The sequence below is a fragment of the Doryrhamphus excisus genome, linkage group LG7 (genome assembly GCF_037039965.1).
Source record: "Doryrhamphus excisus strain RoL-2023G ecotype Guam linkage group LG7, RoL_Dexc_Guam_v1.1, whole genome shotgun sequence".
Lineage (NCBI taxonomy): Eukaryota > Metazoa > Chordata > Actinopteri > Syngnathiformes > Syngnathidae > Doryrhamphus > Doryrhamphus excisus.
Window position 1 is genome coordinate 18,307,684 of NC_136363.1, and position 23,732 is coordinate 18,331,415.

General features: G+C 44.9%; 2 protein-coding genes across 3 annotated transcripts; both read left to right on the top strand.

Moving 5' to 3' along the window:
- The first annotated feature begins 821 nt into the window (after nucleotides 1–821).
- Nucleotides 822–10,794, top strand: LOC131108726 (phenolphthiocerol synthesis polyketide synthase type I Pks15/1-like). The gene is made up of 8 exons (XM_078792286.1): nucleotides 822–1,535; nucleotides 1,610–1,669; nucleotides 2,956–3,014; nucleotides 3,311–3,464; nucleotides 3,743–3,903; nucleotides 3,977–4,183; nucleotides 4,270–4,451; nucleotides 4,656–10,794. Exons 1-8 carry the CDS (start codon nucleotides 1,489–1,491, stop codon nucleotides 10,143–10,145), a joined length of 6,360 nt encoding a protein of 2,119 aa, XP_078648412.1. The 5' UTR covers nucleotides 822–1,488; the 3' UTR covers nucleotides 10,146–10,794.
- Nucleotides 10,795–11,853: 1,059 nt separating this feature from the next.
- Nucleotides 11,854–21,941, top strand: LOC131108727 (phenolphthiocerol/phthiocerol polyketide synthase subunit C-like). 2 transcript variants are annotated; one of them, XM_058059970.2, is made up of 8 exons: nucleotides 11,854–12,291; nucleotides 12,366–12,450; nucleotides 14,053–14,111; nucleotides 14,252–14,405; nucleotides 14,598–14,758; nucleotides 14,832–15,038; nucleotides 15,121–15,302; nucleotides 15,451–21,941. In XM_058059970.2, the coding sequence occupies exons 3-8, from the start codon at nucleotides 14,054–14,056 to the stop codon at nucleotides 20,914–20,916; spliced, it is 6,228 nt and encodes a 2,075-aa protein (XP_057915953.2). In that variant the 5' UTR covers nucleotides 11,854–12,291; nucleotides 12,366–12,450; nucleotide 14,053; the 3' UTR covers nucleotides 20,917–21,941. The 2 variants fall into 2 exon arrangements, with proteins under 2 accessions (XP_057915953.2, XP_078648414.1); XM_078792288.1 differs by having other exon boundaries at nucleotides 11,854–12,450.
- The last annotated feature ends 1,791 nt before the right edge of the window (nucleotides 21,942–23,732 follow it).

Sequence of the window (23,732 nt, forward strand, 5' to 3'; positions counted from 1 at the left end):
CTTCTTCAGTGTTGAGAAAGCTTCGGAATATAATAGTAGTAGTAGAATATAATAGTAAGTTTATAATAGTCCATTATGTTGTTTATAGGAAGCATCTAAACAGCAATGCCAATGTATTTCCACCTCACCCCCGACTTTGGAGCTTATTATTTATCATGAAATTTTCAATACTTATGTATATCTGCTTATAGGAAGTATTAGAAAGCTTAAAACCTCGTCTTATGTCCAACATAATTGGTGACTGAAGCGCATGCATATCAGCAACACATTTGCACACCCTTTCTAAGAAGGGTTAATATGAGGAAGGAATTGCTTAATTACCCAGATTGCTGTAAGCACTGCTAGAGACTGGAACCAGGAAAATATGATATTAGTTCATTAGTGGTTAGCATGTTGGCTACAGGAGTCAGGAGATCGAGAAGAGCTGTGTTCGATTCTCCTGGTACCCGGTCTCCTCCCACATTCCAAAAACATGCACGTTAGGCTGGCGAGTCCAGTGTGTACCCCTACCCAAAGCCAGCTGGGATAGGCTCCGGCATAGAAAATGGATGGATAGCTTCCTGTCGCTCAGAGTCTTAGTGTCCAAGTGCATCCCTGACATGTTACAACCACATAAACCATCACAGGCTCTAAGAGGTAGTGAGGAAGTGGTCTCATGCGGGTGCCCATAGTCTGGTGAGAATCTAGAACAATCTTCCAGAAGATGTGCGACAATCCTCAACTTTGGAAATGTTCAGATTTGAAAGTATTTTGTCTGCTCTTTTCACTTTTGGTTATTTTTTATGGTTTTGCTTTGCTTTATGAATTTAGATTAATGATATTTAGAAGGATTCTATGCTTTTTTGATGAAGTGAATTTATCCTCCTTTTCTGTGAAGCACTATGAATTACTTTGTGTACAAATGGTGCTCTATAAATAAGTCTCAACTTAATTGTATTTTCCAAACAGGATGTAATTCCAGTATGGGCCAGATAGACACATGAAATCGGTGAGTGAAGGTCATGCACTCAAAGTGTAGATGTGTGTGAAAGTGTAGAAAGTGTGCATGCTATGTGGGGGTTTGGCACTAAAGTAACAGCAAAGTTGATGCAACTGTCATGACAGAATAAATAAACAAAACATTAGCGGACATTAACAAGATACACCCGTGCATGTTAAATGACATTCTTTTTTGCTGCCATCATCCTGCTTGTCACTCCACTTTACTGTACGTTCACATTGTTTTGCCATGAGGTTATTGCATCACATTCTTCTTTAATGAGCTCAGCGCATTACACCTCTCATTTCCCGTTGGGTTACTTTTTGGGATGATTCCTGCTCGGTAGTATAAAAGCATCGTAGCTGTGTGCTGGCACATCTTGGAAATGAGCTCCGTCTCGCAGCAAGTAAGATGCTGAAGATAAACTGTGCTCTTGTGGCAAGAGTTTGAGCAGCATTTTTTTGTTATTATTATTATTATTCATTTGATTAGTTTGCTGCCTCGGGTGCATGCTCAAAGAGCTTATCCACAAAGGACATCCCTGCACCTCTGAAAGGTAAGTGTTCAAGTCAATGTATTTCATCAATTACACTGGACACTCCCATATCTATTCTCTTTTTTTTTTATCAGTGGTACATTCCTGCAGAAAAAAAGCCAAACAGAGTGGGTGCCAAGCTCCATTGAAAACAGGTGAGTAAAGTATCATGATATCGAATTGCATGTTCACTGGATTGCCCCTCAAATGTGTCATCATAGTGTGTGTGGGTGGGGATAAAATTCAAATTAATTCTGCACTAAAATGAAATCAACTGTTGGTTTAAGAGGATGAGGAGGGTAAATACGTTGCAATGGGGATGTTGCAAGAAGCAGATAGACATCAGCTTCAGCTCATTGTCAGATAATATACTGATGTACTTATTAAGGCCCCCCCCCATAAAAGCACACACCGAGCTCCTTCATCGCCATGGCCACGTCTATACAATCCATCATTAATGTTTAATGAAGATGACAGTGGTCTGAAACCTATGGCGCTATTGATGTCTGCGTCTGGCTCTCACATGTTTCTGTAAATTCTTTACATTTTCATTTTTGTTTTTGCTGACATTTTAAAGTCTAAATATACAAAAAAACCCGCGGTAGCCTACCAGGTCATTGAGTGGTGAAGATGTGAGCTTCCCGCCTACTTGATTCTATACCTAGAGTGCAAACCAGAAAGAAAGGTTATTTCAGCAGGAATGGACAGAGGAATTTGCCTCCGTCGAGAGAGCAGATTTGGCACTGTGTCTTAATATGCAGTGATAAAATTTCATCCATGAAACAGTGCATCTACTGGTAAATATCCAGCATGGGACATCCGGAAGAAGGTATGCCAAACTCGAAAGTGAAAGTGAGCCATCTGCAACTGCTCTGACCGCTCATTGGCCAGCTCTGCCGGTTCTTCAGCAGTCGTGAGGAACGCATAACCATTCACAGATGGCGAATTTGCCAAAACATTCATACTTGATGGGGTGGATGAACTTTTGAGATAATGACAAGATAATCAAGTGAATAAAAGACATGCCTCTGTCAATTGATGTTCTCGGTATAAAAATGTATTAATATATAATTTGATGAATAAATAATCGGCTTCCGTATTAGAACATTATTAATAACACTAAATGCAGAGACTTACTATATTCTAAAAATTGTAGCTCAAAAATGCTTGCATTTATTTTTTTGTTAAACATTATTCAGTGTTATATAAATATTATATGCTCCCACGGAAATCTTTTTTTTGTTTGTTTGTTTGTTTTTTTTTTTTGTGGCTTTCATGGCTCTCCAAGCCATTCCCGTCCCCTGCTTATAAGATGATAAGCGCACTCTCTAGTCTTAATGTGTGTAAGGATGCAGCGGCATGCGACACAACAAGAATAACTACACAGTGTTTGTGTATATAGGAGTGTTGTTGATTTGCTGCTTGTCTGATGTTCTGTGAGGATGGACGAGGACGAAGACTGCATCGCCGTGGTGGGCATCGGCTGCAACTTCCCAGGCGGTAAGACCTTTTTTTATATACAATATATCTTTTTTTTTAGATATTTAATAATGAATGTATATTTATATCAACTAAAACTTTTTATAAGTATATTTGTATTTTTTTTTCATTTGGAGACATTTGTATTTTGGGATATTCTATCATTAGTATTAATAATATATATTTTTTTTATGTCAACAACTGATTACTGGTGATGTATTTATTTGTTATGTGTATATATACATTACTACTATTCACAGTATACAACAATTCCACCACCATGGAACATCTAACCATGATGTGAATCTTTCATGCAGGTGAAGGTCTAGACAATTTCTGGAAGGTTCTAGTGAATGGACGCAATTGTTCCGTACCTATTCCCATGGAGAGGTTTGACTTGTCCAGATGGTATGACCCTGATGACAACAAGGCGGGTAAATCCCGCACAGCCAAGGCCTCTCTCCTTGATGGGTACAAACTTTTAAAATACTTTTCAAAATCTTGAGACTCATTTGTACTCATTTAAAGAATTTATCAGTGATTTATTCTTCAATGAACAAGATATTTTGGGGAATTGTTTGATTCCAACTTGGTGGGAAAAGTTTGGGAAAGGTTCTTGGATGAGTTTGGTGTTGAAGAATAAGTTGGACCTCTGCATCAAATGAAATTACATGAAATGTCAACACATTTATATTGAAATCTTGTGTATGATAAATAAAGTTGACTTTGTGTGATTTTTGTTTTTACAGTTTCAACCAATTCGACCACAAGTTATTTGGCATCAGCGACAGTGAAGTGGAGGGAATGGACCCTCAACAGAAGCAGCTGCTTCAGTGCGTCTACAGAGCTTTGGAGAATGCTGGTATTCCGATGGAAAAGGCCAGTGGAACCAGAACCGGAGTGTTTTTTGGTAGGAAAAACTGCAACTGCTGTCTGTCACAGCCCTGCAGTGGCCAGTGATTGGTTGGTTGTTTCCATCATAGGCCTCATGAACAGAGATTACATGACCTATGCGGCCCACGCGCACCCCAGCGACATCAACCACTGGACCGGGACGGGACTGGCCATGAGCATCGCTGCCAACAGGGTGTCGTACATCTTCAACTTCACCGGGCCGTCGCTGGCCATCGACTGTGCCTGCTCATCCTCTTTGGTGGCTCTTCATCTGGCCGTCCAGGCCATCAAACAAGGTCTAAACTTACAATGTAGCCTCCATTCTGTCAGAGGCCTACCAGAAGAACGCTATTTAGAACCTTGTCTGTGTACGACCTATCAGGGGATTGTGACATGGCCATGTGTGGAGGTGTCAACAGCATCATCGTGCCCACAGTGTTTGTGGCCCTCAGCAAGGCCAAGATGATCTCACCGGACGGCACCAGTAAGCCTTTCTCTAACAAGGCAGATGGTTATGGGAGAGGTGAGGGCTGTGGCGTCGTTCTCCTTAAACCGCTGAGAAAGGTAACAGCAACTATGTTCCTACTTTATTGACGAATTAAGCAATAAAGTCTACATACAGTGGTGGTGGTGGGGGGTCGCTGTTTGCCCCATGTGATAAAAAAATAACTGTGGTTCATCACACCTGACACCTTACTTCCGGATACTTCATGCCTCAATGTTTCAGATCATCAAATGGCGACCATTAGTTTGATTGTGTCCTTTTAGGCTCTACAAGACCAGGATAACATTTGGGGCATCATCAGCAAGACAGCAGTCAACCAAGATGGCCATTCAGTGTCGCCGATGACCAAGCCCTCCATGACGCAGCAAGAAGAGCTGCTGAGGAGAATCTACTCCGAGCACGACATCGCCAACATCCACTACATTGAGGCTCATGGGACCGGAACCCCAGTTGGAGATCCGACAGAGGCGGCTAGCATCTCAAATGTCATTGCCAAAGCCCGAGCTCCTGGTTCCGAAACTCTCAGAATCGGCTCGGTGAAGAGCAATATCGGACACACTGAATCTGCCGCGGGGGTAGCCGGCATTATCAAGGTGCTCCTCATGATGAAGCACGAGACCATCGTTCCTTCTGTGTTCTTCTCTGAAGACAATGCCAGCGTAGATTCCCTCGCTCTGAATGTGCGCATTCCTACAGAGGTTGAAAAGTGGGAAGCAAAGGGAGCACGGATCGCAGGAGTGAACAATTTTGGCTTTGGAGGCACCAACGCTCATGCTATTGTCAAACAACACATACGGTCGCAGTCTGTCAAAAAGTGTGATGGCAGGCAGGTGAAATATTTTGTCATGTCTGCAAATTCATCCAAGTCTCTCACACTCACGCTAGAAGACACCATCGCACATCTGGAGGACAATGTGGATCTGGACTGTCTGTTGTACACGGCAGCTTGCAGAAGGAGCCACCTCAAGCACAAATACCGAAGAGCCTTCATGGTTTCATCCCTAGTTGACCTTAAAGAGAAGCTACATGCTGCTGTTGGCAGAAATACAAGCCCTGCCCTTTCAGATCCCAAGTTAGTATTCGTCTTCTGCGGCAACGGCGTCGCTTATCACGGCATGGGCAAGCAACTACTCCGACACGAGCCGGTGTTCAGAGATACCATCAAGCATATTTCACAGGTTTACCAAAGGCTGAGCACACTGAAAATCTTGGACACGCTTGAAGGCGATCACGAGCACAGTGACTACAACGCTCCACATGTGGCCCAGCCCCTTCTCTTTGCTCTGCAGGTGGGCGTGACCACTCTGCTCAGGCACTGGGGCGTCAAACCTGACGCCATGCTGGGACACTCTGTGGGCGAGGTCGCAGCAGCTCACTGCTCAGGCCTCCTGTCCCTTGACGATGCCCTGAAAGTCATCTACTTCCGCAGCGTTCTCCAGGGCAAAGTCACTGGGGGGAAAATGCTGGTGATCAGCAATATGGTCGTGTCAGAGGTCACAGCTCTTCTCCCGCGTTACTCTGGAAAAATTTGTCTGGCTGCTTTCAACAGCCCGCAGTCTTGTACCCTCTCAGGGGATGCGGATGCAATAGAAAACCTCAGGGAAGAGCTGAGTCATTCAGCTAACAGTCAGAACCTATTCATTCGGGTGCTAGAGGTCCCTGCTGCTTATCACAGTCACATGATGGATCCAATTCTGCCCAAAATCAGGGAGGCAATCGGTTCCTTGGAAGAGAATGAGCTCAGCACACAGCTTTTCTCAACAGTGACAGGTGAGGAGGCACAACGAGGGGATTTCTGCTCAGGTGATTATTGGGCTAGGAATATTCGGGAGCCAGTGGCTTTTGAGCAGGCACTCAGATCAGCTAGTGGAGGCAAGAAGAGTTTGGTCTTTGTGGAGGTGGGTCCAAGGAGAGCACTCCAGAGGAACATCATGGAAACTCTGGGGAACGACATACCAGTTGTTGCCTCGCTGCAGCCAGACAAAGACCACCAGACACTCTTGTCTGTGGTTTCCAGGGTCTTTGAGGTTGGCGTCCAGGTAGACTGGAACACCTTCTATGCAGGGTATGAGGCTGTGCCGCTGCCCTTCCCAAAATACCAGTTTGATATCTCGGACAGGGATGTGATCATTAAAGGTGCCAGGAAAAACACTGCCAGTAATCACCCAGTGCTTTGCGCCACAGGAAGTGAAAAGAACACATTCAGCTGTGATGTGGTGTCCGATTCTGTCTTCTACCTGAAAGAACACAAACACAACAGTGTACCCATCATCCCTGGAGCCTTCTATGCTGAGTTGGGCTTGGCTGCATTCATGGCCTGTGCAAAACCAAAGGTCCCCCTCAACGCACTGAAGCTTAGTGTCAGTTTTCACAGCCCTTTCATCTTAACTCCAAATCCCCCAGAGATGAAGGTGCAGCTCGAGCAAAAAGAGAATGAAGCCACCTTCACTGTGTTCTCATCCTTAGCCACGTGCGCATCAGGCATGGTCGTAGTGAAAAAAGAGCGACCAGTAGAAGAACAGCACATTGACCTGAATGGCATCTACAAACGCTGCACATCTGCGGTGACCTATCAACAATTGTATGACTTCCTCTCCCAAGGAGGTTTTCAGTATGGAGATGTCTTCCAGAATAAGGCCAGTGTTCACTATGGGAAAGATCTGAAAGAGGCCTATGCTGTTGTCACAATCTCAGAGGAACTGCTGCCTCAGTTGCACGACTACCATGTTCATCCCGTTGTACTGGACTTACTCATGCAACTGTTGCCAGTCACAGTAGAGCATATTTTTGCTGGCGGACTGGGATTTCCTGCTAAGATTGGAAGTTTGACGGTGTCAGCACCCTTGAAAGATGAGATGATTGTCTACTTGAGGGCAACCGATGTCGGTACGGACCACTTTGAGGTCTGTGGGTGCTTTGCAGATAGAGATGGCAACGTCTTGGTCGAGGTGAAGCACGTGTTAATCAAATACCTTGGCAGTCTTTCTCATGTGGTTGAGGAGGACTTCTACCATAACCATTTCAACGTCTTTCCCGAGGGGATCACAAATGATCCACCTCCCAAGGCCTTGGTGTTCTCGGACCGCATAGGAATCTCAAAATGTCTACAGCAACACTTGGACTCCAGATCTCGCTACATTTCCTTTACATATGCAAAAGAGATCTTGAGCAGTGGCTTTCCGGCACTCTTAGCAAACCTCAATATCACAGACATTGCGGACAACTTTGATGAGGTCTTGTTCTTGTGGGGCAAAGAGAACTTTGACTCACTCACACCCGATGTCGTCCTGCAGAATCTGGCGAACTGCTGTGAAACCTTCCGCCAAATTGTCGTAGAGCTCAAGCGAATTCGCTTTCCAAATTCCATCCGAGCAGTAACATACTGTTCATCTGATCTCACAGTCGATCACGTCAATCCAGGCTTTGCCATCGTTGGCATGACTCGCTCTTTTGCTGCTGAGATACCAGAGCTTTCTTTCCAGTTGATTGACATAAGCTCTGTCTCTGCTAAAGATATCACAGCTCTGTCTGAGGTCCTACGAGCCTATCCTTGCAGCAAGTACCCAGAACTGGTGGTGAAAGACGGGGTCATTCTCAAACCTTCCATTGAGCGTACCACTCCTGAATTAATTGAAAACTCTGCAGGGAGTTTTACCTCCAGCACTTCTGAACCTTGCATCCTTCAGACTGCAGATGCCTTTACAATGAGCCGGCTTACTGCTGTCCATTTTGACAATGATGAAGAGACAATAAGTGATACTTGTGTTGAAATTCAGCCCACTAATATGTGTGTCCACTCGTCGGATTACTTCCCTGTCAGTGCCTCACATCTGAACTTTGGTCAGACGCTGTACTGGAACCAGCACTCCTCCCAGAACCACAAGCTACTCATGCTTGACTTCAGTGGTGTTGTTACAAGGGTCGGAAAGCAGGTCAGGAAATTAAAAGTGGGAGATTCTGTGGCTTCCTGTTACCCTGTGGTGGCAGCCAATAGGGTGAGGGTCCCACAAGATGTCTGCTACAGCACCAAACGCCTTCCCTTCCTTCAGTCAACACCTTGTGTGTCCTACTTTGTGCTGGCATGGGAGATATTGCATCGCGTTTTGCCAAGAGCAAAGCAAAGCTTAGGCATTATATCTTCTGTTCCTGATTCAGCTCTGGTCAAGGTTTTGGCACTTGCATCTCAGAAGTTAGGGTGGAACGTGCGTGTTGGAAAACAGTGCAATGATTCCTTTATCAATGCCAATCAAATGGATGCAATCATTATCCTGCCTCCATATGACAAATCCTTGATGGCTAAAATATCTAACTCTCATGCTGTCCAGAATGTTGTCCTTGTTCGTGAGTCCCAAACACAGCCTTTGGTTGCCCAGGATCTGCTCCAGGGTTTCCAGGAAAGTGTCCATGTGCAGACAGTTGACATGCCAGTCATTCTGCAAAAAGGATCACTCAGGACTCGAAGTGTGCGTTTTTATCAGTGGCTCAGGTCTTTGAACCTGACTCAGCAATTTTGCCTAGGAAGAGTCACCTTTCAGAGTGTCACATCTGAACAAATCAACAACCTTTATTCAGATTCCTACTTCAATGCAAAGAACCTGGCTGTTGTCGCTCTAGAAAAAGGACATTCCACATCAATATCAGACATTCCGCTGCTGCCCACGAAAAAGCAGCTTTTCCGAAAGAAAGCAGTGTACATCGTGGCAGGCGGTCTGACCGGGCTGGGCTTTGAAACGGTCAAGTTTATCTCACTCAAGGGAGGCGAGTTCATCGTCATCCTTTCCAGGAGCAAGCCCTCAGCAGAGATGCAGCAAGCGATAGGCAACGTGGAGAAATACTGTGGGAACAGCATTGTTAGCATGGAGTGCGACATATCGGTGTCTGAGCAGGTGCACAAAGTTGTGGATGCCATCCAGCTCAAATTTGAAGGGTGTCCAATCAGAGGAGTGTTTCATAGCGCAGTGGTCTTGCATGACGGGCTCATTGAAGCCCTTGACAGATCCCTCTATGAGAAAGTTCTCAAGCCCAAAGTGAATGGTGTGCTTAACTTGCACCATGCAACACTGAGCTGCCAGTTAGATTACTTTGTTTGTTACTCCTCCATATCAGGCTTTCTGGGAAATGCGGGGCAAACAAACTATGCAGCAGCAAACACTTTCCTGGACTTGTTCTGTCAGCACAGGCGCAAACTAGGCCTGCCTGGACAGTCCATCAACTGGGGACCTCTCAACCTTGGGCTCCTCCTGAACAAAGATGTGGTCCATCGGTTCCTGGAGGCCAAGGGCATGATGGTGCTGAATGTCGCTGAAATCCACAAAAGCCTGGAGCAATGTTTGCTCACCAACCGACCCCAACAGGCCGTGTGCCGCTTTCACTTGAAAAACATCCGCTTCAACGTCCTCTCTCAGAATGTAGCTCTGACTGTGAGGCTGTCGTCACTGGCGGATAAAACCTTCCAAAAGTTCAGCGAGTTGGACTCTGAAAATAAAACCACTGAAGAAGTCCCAGCCAGGGATTACGTGGTTTCAATGCTCACAAAAACCATTGGCTTGGAGGTGGGCGAAGCGAAAGACGACACTCTAATCTCGACACTCGGTATCGATTCCATGCAGGCCATGACGCTGCAAAACCTCTTCTATCAGGACCGAGGTGTCAACGTGCCTTTGGTTAAACTGTTGGACCCCAACGCCACACTGTCAACAGTGGTCGCCATCTTAAATGAGGGGAGCCGAAATGGAATTAATATCCAACTCTAAACTGACACAAGCACACTTTCCACCAGATTTTAAGCCTGATCACTGTTGTGTGGGAAATTTGATTACTCAACATGCCCTCACTGACTTTGCTATGATCCTGGTTGAGGGGAGCAGAAATGAAAATTTTCAACTGATACGAGCGATGATTCCATCAGATTTTAATCCTGATCACGGTTGATATGTGGGACATTTCAGTATGAACTGTGTCCTGATTGACTTTGTTGTGATAGTTGCGATTATCTCAAGGTCTGAAGGTTCTGTAGAGATAACAGACATCCATGGAGACCTGCAGGTGATCATTCATATCAGCATTGATGATATTTATTGGCTTTATGGGGATGATTAAACAATGGACACCTACTATGGGCATGCTAATAAAATGCACTAGCATAGCGTGGTTATGTATTATGGTTGTGTTTGTATAACATTTTCCCATTCTATCAGTATACTATTTGAGTGACAGCATTTATGCACTTATCACAATGTGGCAAAAATAAATGTCTGATTGTCGTCATGGAAAAACTGTCCTTGTTTTTCATTGCACATGCCAAACAGGAATGAGACAAATCCCGCAAGAGTGCGAAGGTGTTCTGATCCATCACATAATATTAATATTCATCACCAGTGTTTCCAAAGTAGCCACTGTCGTGTTTGTCTCCAGTATTCTGACTAAAGGTATGTAAACGTTTGTCTCTTTATACATCTGATTTATATATCTGCAGAGTGTCTCATGCTCCGTGTGGGCAAGACCGCTGGAGAAGTCCCAGCTCACCCCCTCACCATGTTGTCCTTCAGTTCCACTATGGTATGCAGGCAAGTTGTTTTGTGAAATAATGTGAACTTCCATACATGCTGCTGAGGTCTGTTCGTGAGAAGCTCTGTGAGAGCTCTGTGGTACTCACACACATTCCCTTTGCCTCCTGGACATTTTGGATGTGCTGTTTGTTGAACAGGATGCTGAGGTTCCAAGGCCCCCCGTTGTACTGTTCAGCCTGGCCCAGGTTTCGACGGTAATGACAGTGGCCAGAAGGAATTTGTAGCTGTGTGGTTTGACTGAGCCTTATTGCCGAGGACTGACAAGAGCATATTGCATGGTGAAGATTTAGGGCTCCTCTCACTTTAGCCTGCAGCTCATCAAATGAGATGAACATCTGACACATTCCAGCCTGACCGGTTTGCTGTCAGCGCTTAAAACTTTCTCCAGCCCAGGGGCTAAGTTTGACGTGATGATGACAATTCTATTCTGTTCTTATGCTTTCACAGCGGGAAGAGCTCCCTGCTGGACTTGCCATGCCAGGATGAAGAAAGATTCAATTGAATATTCCTCCAGAAACACTAGCATCTTGATGTCATCACACAGACAATCAGAAACTACAACCACAGTTGGTTACAACGCTGCTAAAATAGATTTAAGTGTGTGATGATGATCTGTAGCACGGTTGTTCCAATACAGTGCAGAAGTTGCTGGATACCATCTCTTAAATTAAACTCTTATAGCTATTTTTATTACATCTGTTCCAGGCATTAAAATGTGTGGATAAACTGAAGAAGCAAAAGTGGTCTTCGTCATGGAAAACATATCTATCCGATCCAACTAGTAGTACTAGTAATTTTTTTCTAGGTTGTTTTTGATCCATGATATCTTTTGGACAACATGTAGAAATCTCACCTTTTGCTCTGCCTGCACGCACACCCCTCTGATCAGACGTCTAGTGCTGTCAATCATTGCGCGTTCAAATTACAGCTCACTTTTCTCTCCTCCGCTTTGCGATAGCGCATCCATTGTGCATATGTGCCACGTTGCATAAGCGTCCCCATGGGCATAGTGTAGCCCCCCTGGGAAGATGAGGCCCTATGCATAATGTGTGTTTTTCCTTGAGGGAGGGGCAGCCCTGACTTAAGTTCATCTATAAATACAGTTGGGTTACTTTTTTGGATGATTCCTGCCGGGTCGTATATTAGTATTGTAATAGTCTTTCTGGCCTTCTTAACACGCAGTCTTGTACATCTTGGAAATATTGCATCTCGAAGATAGGTTAAAGAAAAATACGCTATCACTGTAGTTTTTTATTTGGTTAGTTTGCTTCCTCAAGCGCACACTCAAAGAGCTTACCCGCATAGAAGGGCATCCTTACACCGCTGAAAGGTAAGTGTTTACTCAATGTATTTCATGAACTACACTGGACACTTCCTCATCTACCCTTATCCCTTTCTGTATAGTGGTACCTTCCTGCAGGAAAAAACAGCTAAACTGTGTGAACAGACTGGTGTCCAAGCTCCATCGTTGCCTCTTGCATGAAAACAGGTGAGTGAAGTATCATGCACATTCACCTTCTGACAAATCGCATCTTCACTGGAATGAATCCAAATGTGTGTCAACGATGGAGATGATTCATAAAATTCAATTCTGCAAATATGAATGTGTCCCTAATTTCGAAACTTGTACTTTTAAAGAGAGGGTGAGCGCTCGATACACCATACACAGCATAAAGAGGAGGAAACTTATGGCGTCGTATTCATGCCAAAATTGGCGCACATAAAAACATACTCGGTGTGCATAAAGAGGCGTTCATAAATATATCACAGCATCCCAGAATCACACATTGGCAGTTGGCAAAGTAATGCCATGAATTCAGTGAATATAGTATGAATATAGTGAATATAATATAATTACTGTTGCAACGACACATCATTAGTAGGGTAAAACTAACCTGTCTCACGACGGTCTAAACCCAGCTCACGTTCCCTATTAGTGGGTGAACAATCCAACGCTTGGTGAATTCTGCTTCACAATGATAGGAAGAGCCGACATCGAAGGATCAAAAAGCGACGTTGCTATGAATTCATTCATTCATTTTCTACCGCTTTTCCTCACGATGGTCGCACGGGGTGCTGGAGCCTATCCCAGCTGTGTTCGGGCGAGAGGCGGGCTACACCCTGGACTGGTCGCCAGCCAATCACAGGGCACATATAGCCAAACAACCATTCACACTCATATTCATACCTATGGAAAATTTAGAGTCGCCAATTAACCTAGCATGTTTTTGGAATGTGGGAGGAAATCGTAGTTGAATATATTATATTATATAATATATATGTATATTGAATTGCCTGCGATGAGTCAAGTGATGTAAGGTACAGTACACAAAAGTTACAACACCTCACATTCCGGCAAATATTTGAAATGTCAGTGTGTGTATAGTATGTGCATATATGTTCATGTAGGGTCGAATAACCGGTTCAACGTGAAAGCCAAATTGTATTGAGGGATTTTAAAGTGTACAAAATGGTTCTTTTGATGCCAAAGGTTGCTGCATTTGTGAAGCCCCTCCCCATAAAGGCACACACCAACCGTCTATAGAAGTCCACAACGCAATACACAGCGCTAACAAATGAGCATAATAGGTCCTTTAAAACTATATTTTTTATTTTTGCTGATGTTTTAAAGTAAAATGTTACATAAATCACAGTGTAAAAAAACATTAAAATATAGAATATATTATACATTATTATTATACATATACATTTCAGCAGGAATGGACAAAGGTCATAAAATGTAATCCATGAAACAGTCAAATACAAAGCGGCATGCCATGCTACATTTGCATCTACTGGTAAATGTCCAGTGTGGGACACCCAGAAGACAGCATGCCAAGAGTTAATTGAAAGTGCAAGGAAGATATCTGCAATTCCGTGCATGAAGCCGACAAGCTCCATCATGATGGTAATACAAGTGATGGAAACACAAGTGAAGGAGATACTATATTCCAACATTGTTGGTCTTGCCGAGAAATGCACACATTTATTTGTATTCAGTGTTAAAAAATATATATAGGCCTCTCAAAAATACATAAAAAAAATTGAGTTTAGTTATTTTAGATTTGCTGCTTGTCTGATGTTCTGTTAGGATGGACCAGGATGAAGACAGCATCGCCGTGGTTGGCATCGGTTGCAACTTCCCAGGCGGTAAGACATGTTGAGATATAATTTTTTTTTCATACATGTAATAATTTAATACTGATTAAAAAATATCTTTGTTTGTTTTTTACTGCAACGTCCCACTACCACCATAGAACGTCTAACCTTGTTGTGTATCTTTCATGCAGGTGAAGGTCTCGACAATTTCTGGAAGGTTCTAGTGAATGGACAAAATTGTTCCGTGCCAATTCCCAAGGAGAGGTTTGACCTGTCCAGCTGGTATGACCCTGATGAAAACAAGGCGGGTAAATCCCGCACAGCCAAGGCCGCTCTCGTTGATGGGTACAAACTTTAAAAAATATTTTAAAAAATCTTGAGAGGCCTTGTACTCATGTAATGAATGCATTTATACATGCCTTATTATTCTATGAGCAAATCATTTGGGGTAACTGTATGCTTCGAACTTTGTAGGAACAGTTTGGGGAAGGTTCTTGGATAAATATAAAGTTGACTTTGTGATTTTTGTTTTTACAGTTTCAACCAATTCGACCACAAGTTCTTTGGCATCAGCGACAGTGAAGTGGAACAAATGGACCCTCAACAGAAGGAGCTGCTTCAGTGCTGCTTCAGAGCTTTGGAGAATGCTGGTATTCCGATGGAAAAGGCCAGCGGAACCAAAACCGGAGTGTTTTTTGGTAGGAAAAACTGCAACTGCTGTGTGTCACAGCCCTGCAGTGGCCAGTGATTGGTTGGTTGTTTCCATCATAGGCCTCATGAACCGAGATTACCTGACCTACGCAGTCCGCGTGCATTCCAGCGTCATCAACCACTGGACCGGGACGGGAATGTCCATGAGCATCGCTGCCAACAGGGTCTCGTACATCTTCAACTTCACCGGGCCGTCGCTGGCCATCGACTGCGCCTGCTCATCCTCTTTGGTGGCTCTTCATCTGGCTGTCCAGGCCATCAAACAAGGTACAAACTTACAACGTAGCATCCATTCTGTCAGAAGCCGAGCAGAGGAACAACGTTCAGAACCTTGTCTGTGTACGATCAGGGGATTGTGACATGGCCATGTGTGGAGGTGTCAACTGCATCGTCGAGCCCATTATGTTTGTGGCCCTCAGCAAGGCCAAGATGATCTCACCGGACGGCACTAGTAAGCCTTTCTCTAACAAGGCAGATGGTTATGGGAGAGGTGAGGGCTGTGGCGTCGTTCTCCTTAAACCGCTGAGAAAGGTAACAGCAACTATGTTCCTACTTTATTGACGAATGAAGCAATTAAGTCTACATACAGTATTAGGTGGTTTGACATGGTGCTGTTACAATTGCTTTCTTAAACTGCAGCCACATTCAGTTTGATTGTGTCCTTGTTGCACCTTCACAGGCTTTGCATGACCAGGATCACATTTGGGGCATCATCAGCAAGACAGCAGTCAACCAAGATGGCCATTCGGTGTCGCCGATGACTAAGCCCTCCATGACGCAACAAGAAGAGCTGCTGAGGAGAATCTACTCCGAACACGACATCGCCAACATCCACTACATTGAGGCTCATGGGACCGGAACTCCAGTTGGAGATCCGACAGAGGCGGCTAGCATCTCAAATGTCATTGCCAAAGCCCGAGCTCCTGGTTCCGAAACTCTCAGAATCGGCTCGGTGAAGAGCAATATCGGACACACTGAATCTGCCGCGGGGGTAGCCGGCATTATCAAGGTGCTCCTCATGATGAAGCACGAAACCATTGTTCCTTGTGTGTTCTTCTCTGAGGACAATGCCAGCGTAGATTCCCTTGCGCTGAATCTGCGCGTTCCTACACAGGTTGAAAAGTGGGAATCAAAGGGAGCACGGATCGCAGGAGTGAACAATTTTGGCTTTGGAGGCACCAACGCTCATGCTATTGTCAAACAACACATACGGTCGCAGTCTGTCAAAAAGTGTGATGGCAGGCAGGTGAAATATTTTGTCATGTCGGCAAATTCATCCAAGTCTCTCACACTCACGCTAGAAGACACCATCGCACATCTGGAGGACAATGTGGATCTGGACTGTCTGTTGTACACGGCAGCTTGCAGAAGGAGCCACCTCAAGCACAAATACCGAAGAGCCTTCATGGTTTCATCCCTAGTTGACCTTAAAGAGAAGCTACATGCTGCTGTTGGCAGAAATACAAGCCCTGCCCTTTCAGATCCCAAGTTAGTATTCGTCTTCTGCGGCAACGGCGTCGCTTATCACGGCATGGGCAAGCAACTACTCCGACACGAGCCGGTGTTCAGAGATACCATCAAGCATATTTCACAGGTTTACCAAAGGCTGAGCACACTGAACATCCTGGACACGCTTGAAAGCGATCACGAGCACAGCGACTACAATGCTCCACATGTGGCCCAGCCCCTTCTCTTTGCTCTGCAGGTGGGCGTGACCACTCTGCTCAGGCGCTGGGGCGTCAAACCTGACGCCATGCTGGGACACTCGGTGGGCGAGGTCGCAGCAGCTCACTGCTCAGGCCTCCTGTCCCTTGACGATGCCCTGAAAGTCATCTACTTCCGCAGCATTCTCCAGGGCAAAGTCACTGGGGGGAAAATGCTGGTGATCAGCAATATGGCCGTGTCAGAGGTCACAGCTCTTCTCCCGCGTTACTCTGGAAAAATTTGTCTGGCTGCTTTCAACAGCCCGCAGTCTTGTACCCTCTCAGGGGATGCGGATGCAATAGAAAACCTCAGGGAAGAGCTAAGTCATTCAGCTAACAGTCAGAACCTATTCATTCGGGTGCTAGAGGTCCCTGCTGCTTATCACAGTCACATGATGGATCCAATTCTGCCCAAAATCAGGGAGGCAATCGGTTCCTTGGAAGAGAATGAGCTCAGCACACAGCTTCTCTCAACAGTGACAGGTGAGGAGGCACAACGAGGGGATTTCTGCTCAGGTGATTATTGGGCTAGGAATATTCGGGAGCCAGTTGCTTTTGAGCAGGCACTCGGATCAGCTAGTGGAGGCAAGAAGAGTTTGGTCTTTGTGGAGGTGGGTCCACGGAGAGCCCTCCAGAGGAACATCATGGAAACTCTGGGGAACGACATACCAGTTGTTGCCTCGCTGCAGCCAGACAAAGACCACCAGACACTCTTGTCTGTGGTTTCCAGGGTCTTTGAGGTTGGCGTCCAGGTAGACTGGAACACCTTCTATGCAGGGTATGAGACTGTGCCGCTACCCTTCCCAAAATACCAGTTTGATTGCTTGGAAAGGGATTTGATCGTTAAAGCTGCTCAGAAAAACACTGCCAGTAATCACCCAGTGCTCTGCGCCACAGGAAGTGAAAAGAACACATTCACGTGTGATGTGCTGTCCGATTCTGTCTTCTACCTGAAAGAACACAAACACAACAGTGTACCCATCATCCCTGGAGCCTTCTATGCCGAGTTGGGCTTGGCTGCATTCATGGCCTGTGCAAAACCAAAGGTCCCCCTCAACGCACTGCAGCTTAGTGTCAATTTTCACAGCCCTTTCATCTTAACTCCAAATCCCCCAGAGATGAAGGTGCAGCTCGAGCAAAAGGAGAATGAAGCCACCTTCACTGTGTTCTCATCCTTAGCCATCTGCGCTTCAGGCATGGTCGTAGTGAAAAAAGAGCGACCAGTAGAAGAACAGCACATTGACCTGAATGGCATCTACAAACGCTGCACATCTGCGGTGACCTATCAACAATTGTATGACATTCTCTACCAAGCAGGCTTTCAGTATGGAGATGTCTTCCAGAATAAGGCCAGTGTTCACTATGGGGAAGATCTGAGAGAGGCCTATGCTGTTGTCACAGTTTCAGAGGAACTGCTGCCTCAGTTGCACGACTACCATGTTCATCCCGTTGTACTGGACTTACTCATGCAAATTCTTTCAGTCACAGTTGAGCATATTTTTGATGGCAGCCTGGGATTTCCTGCTAAGATTGGAAGTTTGACGGTGTCAGAACCCTTGAAAGATGAGATGATTGTCTACTTGAAGGCAACTGATGTCGGTACGGACCACTTTGAGTTCTGTGGGTGCTTTGCAGATAGAGATGGCAACGTCTTGGTTGAGGTGAAGCACGTGTTAATCAAATACCTTGGCAGTCTTTCTCATGTGGTTGAGGAGGACTTCTACCACAACCACTTCAGCATAATACCCGAGGGGATCACAAATGATCCACCTCCTAAGGCCTTGGTGTTCTCAGACCGCGTAGGAATCTCAAAATGTCTACAACAGCACTTGGACTCCAGATCTCGCTACATTTCCTTTACATATGCAAAAGAGATCTTGAGCAGTGGCTTTCCGGCACTCTTAGCAAACCTCAATATCACAGACATTGCGAACAACTTTGATGAGGTCTTGTTCTTGTGGGGCAACGAGAACTGTGACTCACTCACACCCGATGTCGTCCTGCAGAATCTGGCCAACTGCTGCGAAACCTTCCGCCAAATTGTCGTAGAGCTCAAGCGAATTCGCTTTCCAAATTCCATCCGAGCAGTAACATACTGTTCATCTGATCTCACAGTCGATCACGTCAGTCCAGGCTTTGCCATCGTTGGCATGACTCGTTCTATGGCTGCTGAGACACCACAGCTTTCCTTCCAGTTGATTGACATAAGCTCTGTCTCTGCTAAAGATATCACAGCTCTGTCTGAGGTCCTACGAGCCTATCCTTGCAGCAAGTACCCAGAACTGGTGGTGAAAGACGGGGTCATTCTCAAACCTTCCATTGAGCGTACCACTCCTGAATTAATTGAAAACTCTGCAGGGAGTTTTACCTCCAGCACTTCTGAACCTTGCATCCTTCAGACTGCAGATGCCTTTACAATGAGCCGGCTAACTGCTGTCCATTTTGACAATGATGAAGAGACAATAAGTGATACTTGTGTTGAAATTCAGCCCACTAATATGTGTGTCCACTCGTCGGATTACTTCCCTGTCAGTGCCTCACATCTGAACTTTGGTCAGACGCTGTACTGGAACCAGCACTCCTCCCAGAACCACAAGCTACTCATGCTTGACTTCAGTGGTGTTGTTACAAGGGTCGGAAAGGAGGTCAGGAAATTAAAAGTGGGAGATTCAGTGGCTTCCTGTTACCCTGTGGTGGCAGCCAATAGGGTGAGGGTCTCACAAGATGTCTGCTACAGCACCAAACGCCTTCCCTTCCTTCAGTCAACACCTTGTGTGTCCTACTTTGTGCTGGCATGGGAGATATTGCATCGCGTTTTGCCAAGAGCAAAGCAAAGCTTAGGCATTATATCTTCTGTTCCTGATTCAGCTCTGGTCAAGGTTTTGGCACTTGCATCTCAGAAGTTAGGGTGGAACGTACTTGTTGGAACACAGTGCAATGATTCCTTTATAAATGCCAATCAAACGGATGCAGTCATTATCCTGCCTCCATATGACAAATCCTTGATGACTAAAATGTCTAATGCTGTCCAGAATGTTGTCCTTGTTTGTGAGTCCCAAACACAGCCTTTGGTTGCCCAGGATCTGCTCCAGGGTTTCCAGGAAAGTGTCCATGTGCAGACAGTTGACATGCCAGTCATTCTGCAAAAAGGATCTCTGAGGGCTCGAAGTCTGCGTGTTTATCAGTGGCTCAAGTCTTTGAACCTGACTCAGGAATTTTGCCTTGCAAGTTTCACCTTTCAGAGTGTCACATCTGAACAAATGAACAACATTTATTCAGATTCCTACTTCAGTGCAAAGAACCTGGCTGTTGTGGCTCTAGAAAAAGGACATTCCACATCAATATCAGACATTCCGCTGCTGCCCACGAAAAAGCAGCTTTTCCGAAAGAAAGCAGTGTACATCGTGGCAGGCGGTCTGACCGGGCTGGGCTTTGAAACGGTCAAGTTCATCTCAAACAAGGGAGGTGAGTTCGTCGTCATCCTTTCCAGGAGCAAGCCCTCAGCAGAGATGCAGCAAGCGATTGGCAACGTGGAGAAAAAATGTGGGAACAGCATTGTTAGCATGGAGTGCGACATATCGGTGTCTGAGCAGGTGCACAAAGTTGTGGATGCCATCCAGCTCAAATTTGAAGGGTGTCCAATCAGAGGAGTGTTTCATAGCGCAGTGGTCTTGCAAGACGGGCTCATTGAAGCCCTTGACAGATCCCTCTATGAGAAAGTTTTCAAGCCCAAAGTGAATGGTGTGCTTAACTTGCACCATGCAACACTGAACTGCCAGTTAGATTACTTTGTTTGTTACTCCTCCATATCAGGCTTTCTGGGAAATGCGGGGCAAACAAACTATGCAGCAGCAAACACTTTCCTGGACTTGTTCTGTCAGTACAGGCGCAAGCTAGGCCTGCCTGGACAGTCCATCAACTGGGGACCTCTCAACATTGGGCTCCTCTTGAACAAAGAGATGGTCCATCAGTTCCTGGAAGGCATGGGCATGATGGTGCTGAATGTCTCTGAGATCCGCAAAAGCCTGGAGGAATGCTTGCGCATCAACCGACCCCAACAGGCCGTGTGCCGCTTTCACTTCAGAAACATCCGCTTCAACGTCCTCTCTCAGAATGTATCTCTGAGCGGGAAGCTGTATGCACTGACGGAGAAAGCTTTCCAAACATACAGCAATTTGGACTCTGAAAATAAAACTACTGAGGAAGTCTCAGCGAGGGATTACGTCGTTTCAATGCTCACCAAAACCATTGGCTTGGAGGTGGGCGAAGTGAAAGATGACACTCTGCTCTCAGCAATTGGTGTCGACTCCATGCAGGCCATGACCCTGCAAAACCTCTTCTATCAGGACCGAGGTGTCAACGTGCTTCTGGTGAAACTGCTGGACCCCAACGCCACAGTGTCGACAGTGGTGGCCATCTTGAACGAAATGAGCGCAATTTGAACTCATCACCAATATGGATGAGCTGTCATGATCCATCCAGATGCTCTGTTATTGGCCACTCAAACACAGCGACGGCGGCAGCTACATTAGAGGAGCACAGCGGTGGTTCACACGTTGAAAACGGCTTGTCGCAATGCCTCCAATTTATTAGGTTTTCTTCAGCGCCCCACTATTTTGCTTTGTATCTAAATTTTCTTTGTAAACTTGGTCTTTAACAAGCGCGATTGCGTGGTGCACTGCACTGCATACAGTGCTGGGCAGACACTCAACCACTCAATACATATGTATAACCTGCATTGACTGGCCACAACATTAGGTACACTTGCACAAGAACACAAGAGCATGTATGGCTCACATGAGCTATACATAAAATATTACTTCCGTCTCAATATGCAGCAGTATGCACATTGCAGTCTTAAACTTGTTTTCATAACAGTGGCACGATCACGCATCAGTCACTGACGGTGTTGGGTTTTTTTGTCTACTTTTTCCGGGTGGTGGCTTCTGATATTAAGTCAGTTAGAAAACTGCTTGTAATACTGAACCCGGTGCTTTTAAGAAATATCGATACAGATAATTCAGATGGGTGAACGGATACAGATAGCGGTGTACTTATCTCTAATAACCAACTCAACTGACGGGAACACACTTTACACCAGATTTTAATCCTGATCATTGTTTATGTGGGGGTATTTCAGTGGAAAGTGTGTCCTTGTTGACTTTGTTATGGTTATTGTGATTATCTCAAGGTCTGAAGGTTCTGTAGAGATAACAGACATCCATGGAGACCTGCAGGTGATCATTCTTATCAGCATTGATGATATTTATTGGCTTTATGGGGATGATTAAACAATGGACACCGTCTATGGACTCTACAACATGCTAATAAAATGCACTCACATTGTGCAGTTATGTATTATGGTTGTGTTTTGTATAACATTTTCGCATTCTATCGCTTAGTAAATGGGATATACTATTTGAGTGTCAACATTTTAGCACTTGGCAGAAATAAATGTCTAATCCTAGTCATGAAAACATTGTCCTTGTTTTTCATTGCCCCATGCCAAACAGGTATGAGACAAGATTGTGAAGGTGCTGCCATGTTCTGATGTATCACATGATATTAATATTCATCACCAGTGTTTCCAAAGTAGCCACTGTAGTCTTTGTCTCCAGTATCCTGACCAAAGGCATGTAAACGTTTGTGTCTTATATCTGACTCTGCAGGGTCACGGCCAACATGGAGTCGACGCCCAGTGCTCCCAGAGTGATGTCATCATCCAGCTCCTCTTCCCCATCGTCACTGATGATACGTCTCACACATACTATGTGTGGGCAAAACCGCTGTAGTCCCAGCTCACCGCTCACAACATTGTCAGCTCCGCCAAGGTATACAGTTATTTTAGTAAATTGTGAAAGTATGTTTTTAAAGGTGAACTTGTATGCAAGCTGTTGAGGTCTAAAGTTATCATCAGTAAGGATAGGATCCATCAACCCCCCAAAACCCTTTAGGCCCAAATTGGACATAAGTGTCAGAAAATATGTGAAAGCCACTCGGCTTTCAAGAGATTTCACAGGCATGTGCAACCTACTCAGACCCTTGGAGCCCATTTGGGATGTAATATACTCCTATTATAAAAGCATATTTTTTTTAATGCATTTATTAATTTATTTCTGAATTGTCCTTAAAAAGCTGATATTTCCTATGCATGGGCTCTCTTTGGTGTTGTCATGCTCTATGAAGGACTTTGGTTGTAATTCTACTTTCTGGAAACCATTGCACATTTTGTGATTTACCAATTAAAAAAAGGGGGGTAGGTGTTTGGACACAGAGACCCTAAAACTGAAAATAATAATAATAGAAAACTTAATACCAACAGACAGATCTGGAGATTTAAACATTGAAAGTTTAAAAAAATGAATGTATGACTTAATTACATACTCTTTATGGGTGTGGCTGAAACGGTCCAATGGACACTTGATGTGATGAGCTGCTGGAACATCTCAGACAAGGGTCGAGAACATTTTTGGCTAGGAGAGCCACGGAAAATTTATTTTCATGAGTCATTTTCCTTCAACACAGAAAACAAATAAATGCCTGCATTTACATAATGTATATGATAGAACACTATCGATGTAACAATGGCTTCATTATTAGGAGCACCAGAGTTTCTGGACCACGATGTTTGGCTTGAGCGATGACATTTGAGATGCTAGCCACGTCTGTCAGATCGCCAACAGGGGTTCCAGTGAGCCTTGATGTACTGGATGGTGGTGAGGTCGCACCTGGGTGTAAAATCTCTGTAGCACGGATTGTCCATCTTAATTACCCAATGCTTTATGCTATTATTGGCCTGAGTTTGACATATGTGAGATAGGTGAAAGAATGAAAGTGCTTAGTCCTGCTAATTGACCATCCTTAACAGTGAAAATGCTGGGGCTCCATTAGATAGTAGCATGCATCTTGAATGACATATTAGGTTCAAGGTTAAAGAAAAGGATGCTGGCGTCACATTGGTCTCATAGCAAGAATTTATTATTATGGTCTCACTTTACAATAAGGTACACAAAATACAGGAGTTACTGAGGAACTAATGAGTAGTGATTCGGGTTAGGTAGGGTCTTTCCTCATTAACTAGTGTCATTTTGTGTACCCTATTGCCTCAAGTGCAACTCAAAGAAGGACATCTCTACACCGCTGAAAGGTAAGTGAGTAAAGTATCATGCATACATCACCTTCTTTCAAATGGCATTTTACTGGAATGAAACCAATTGAGTTGCTTCATATGTTCCTCAAATGTTTCGTCAGTACTGTG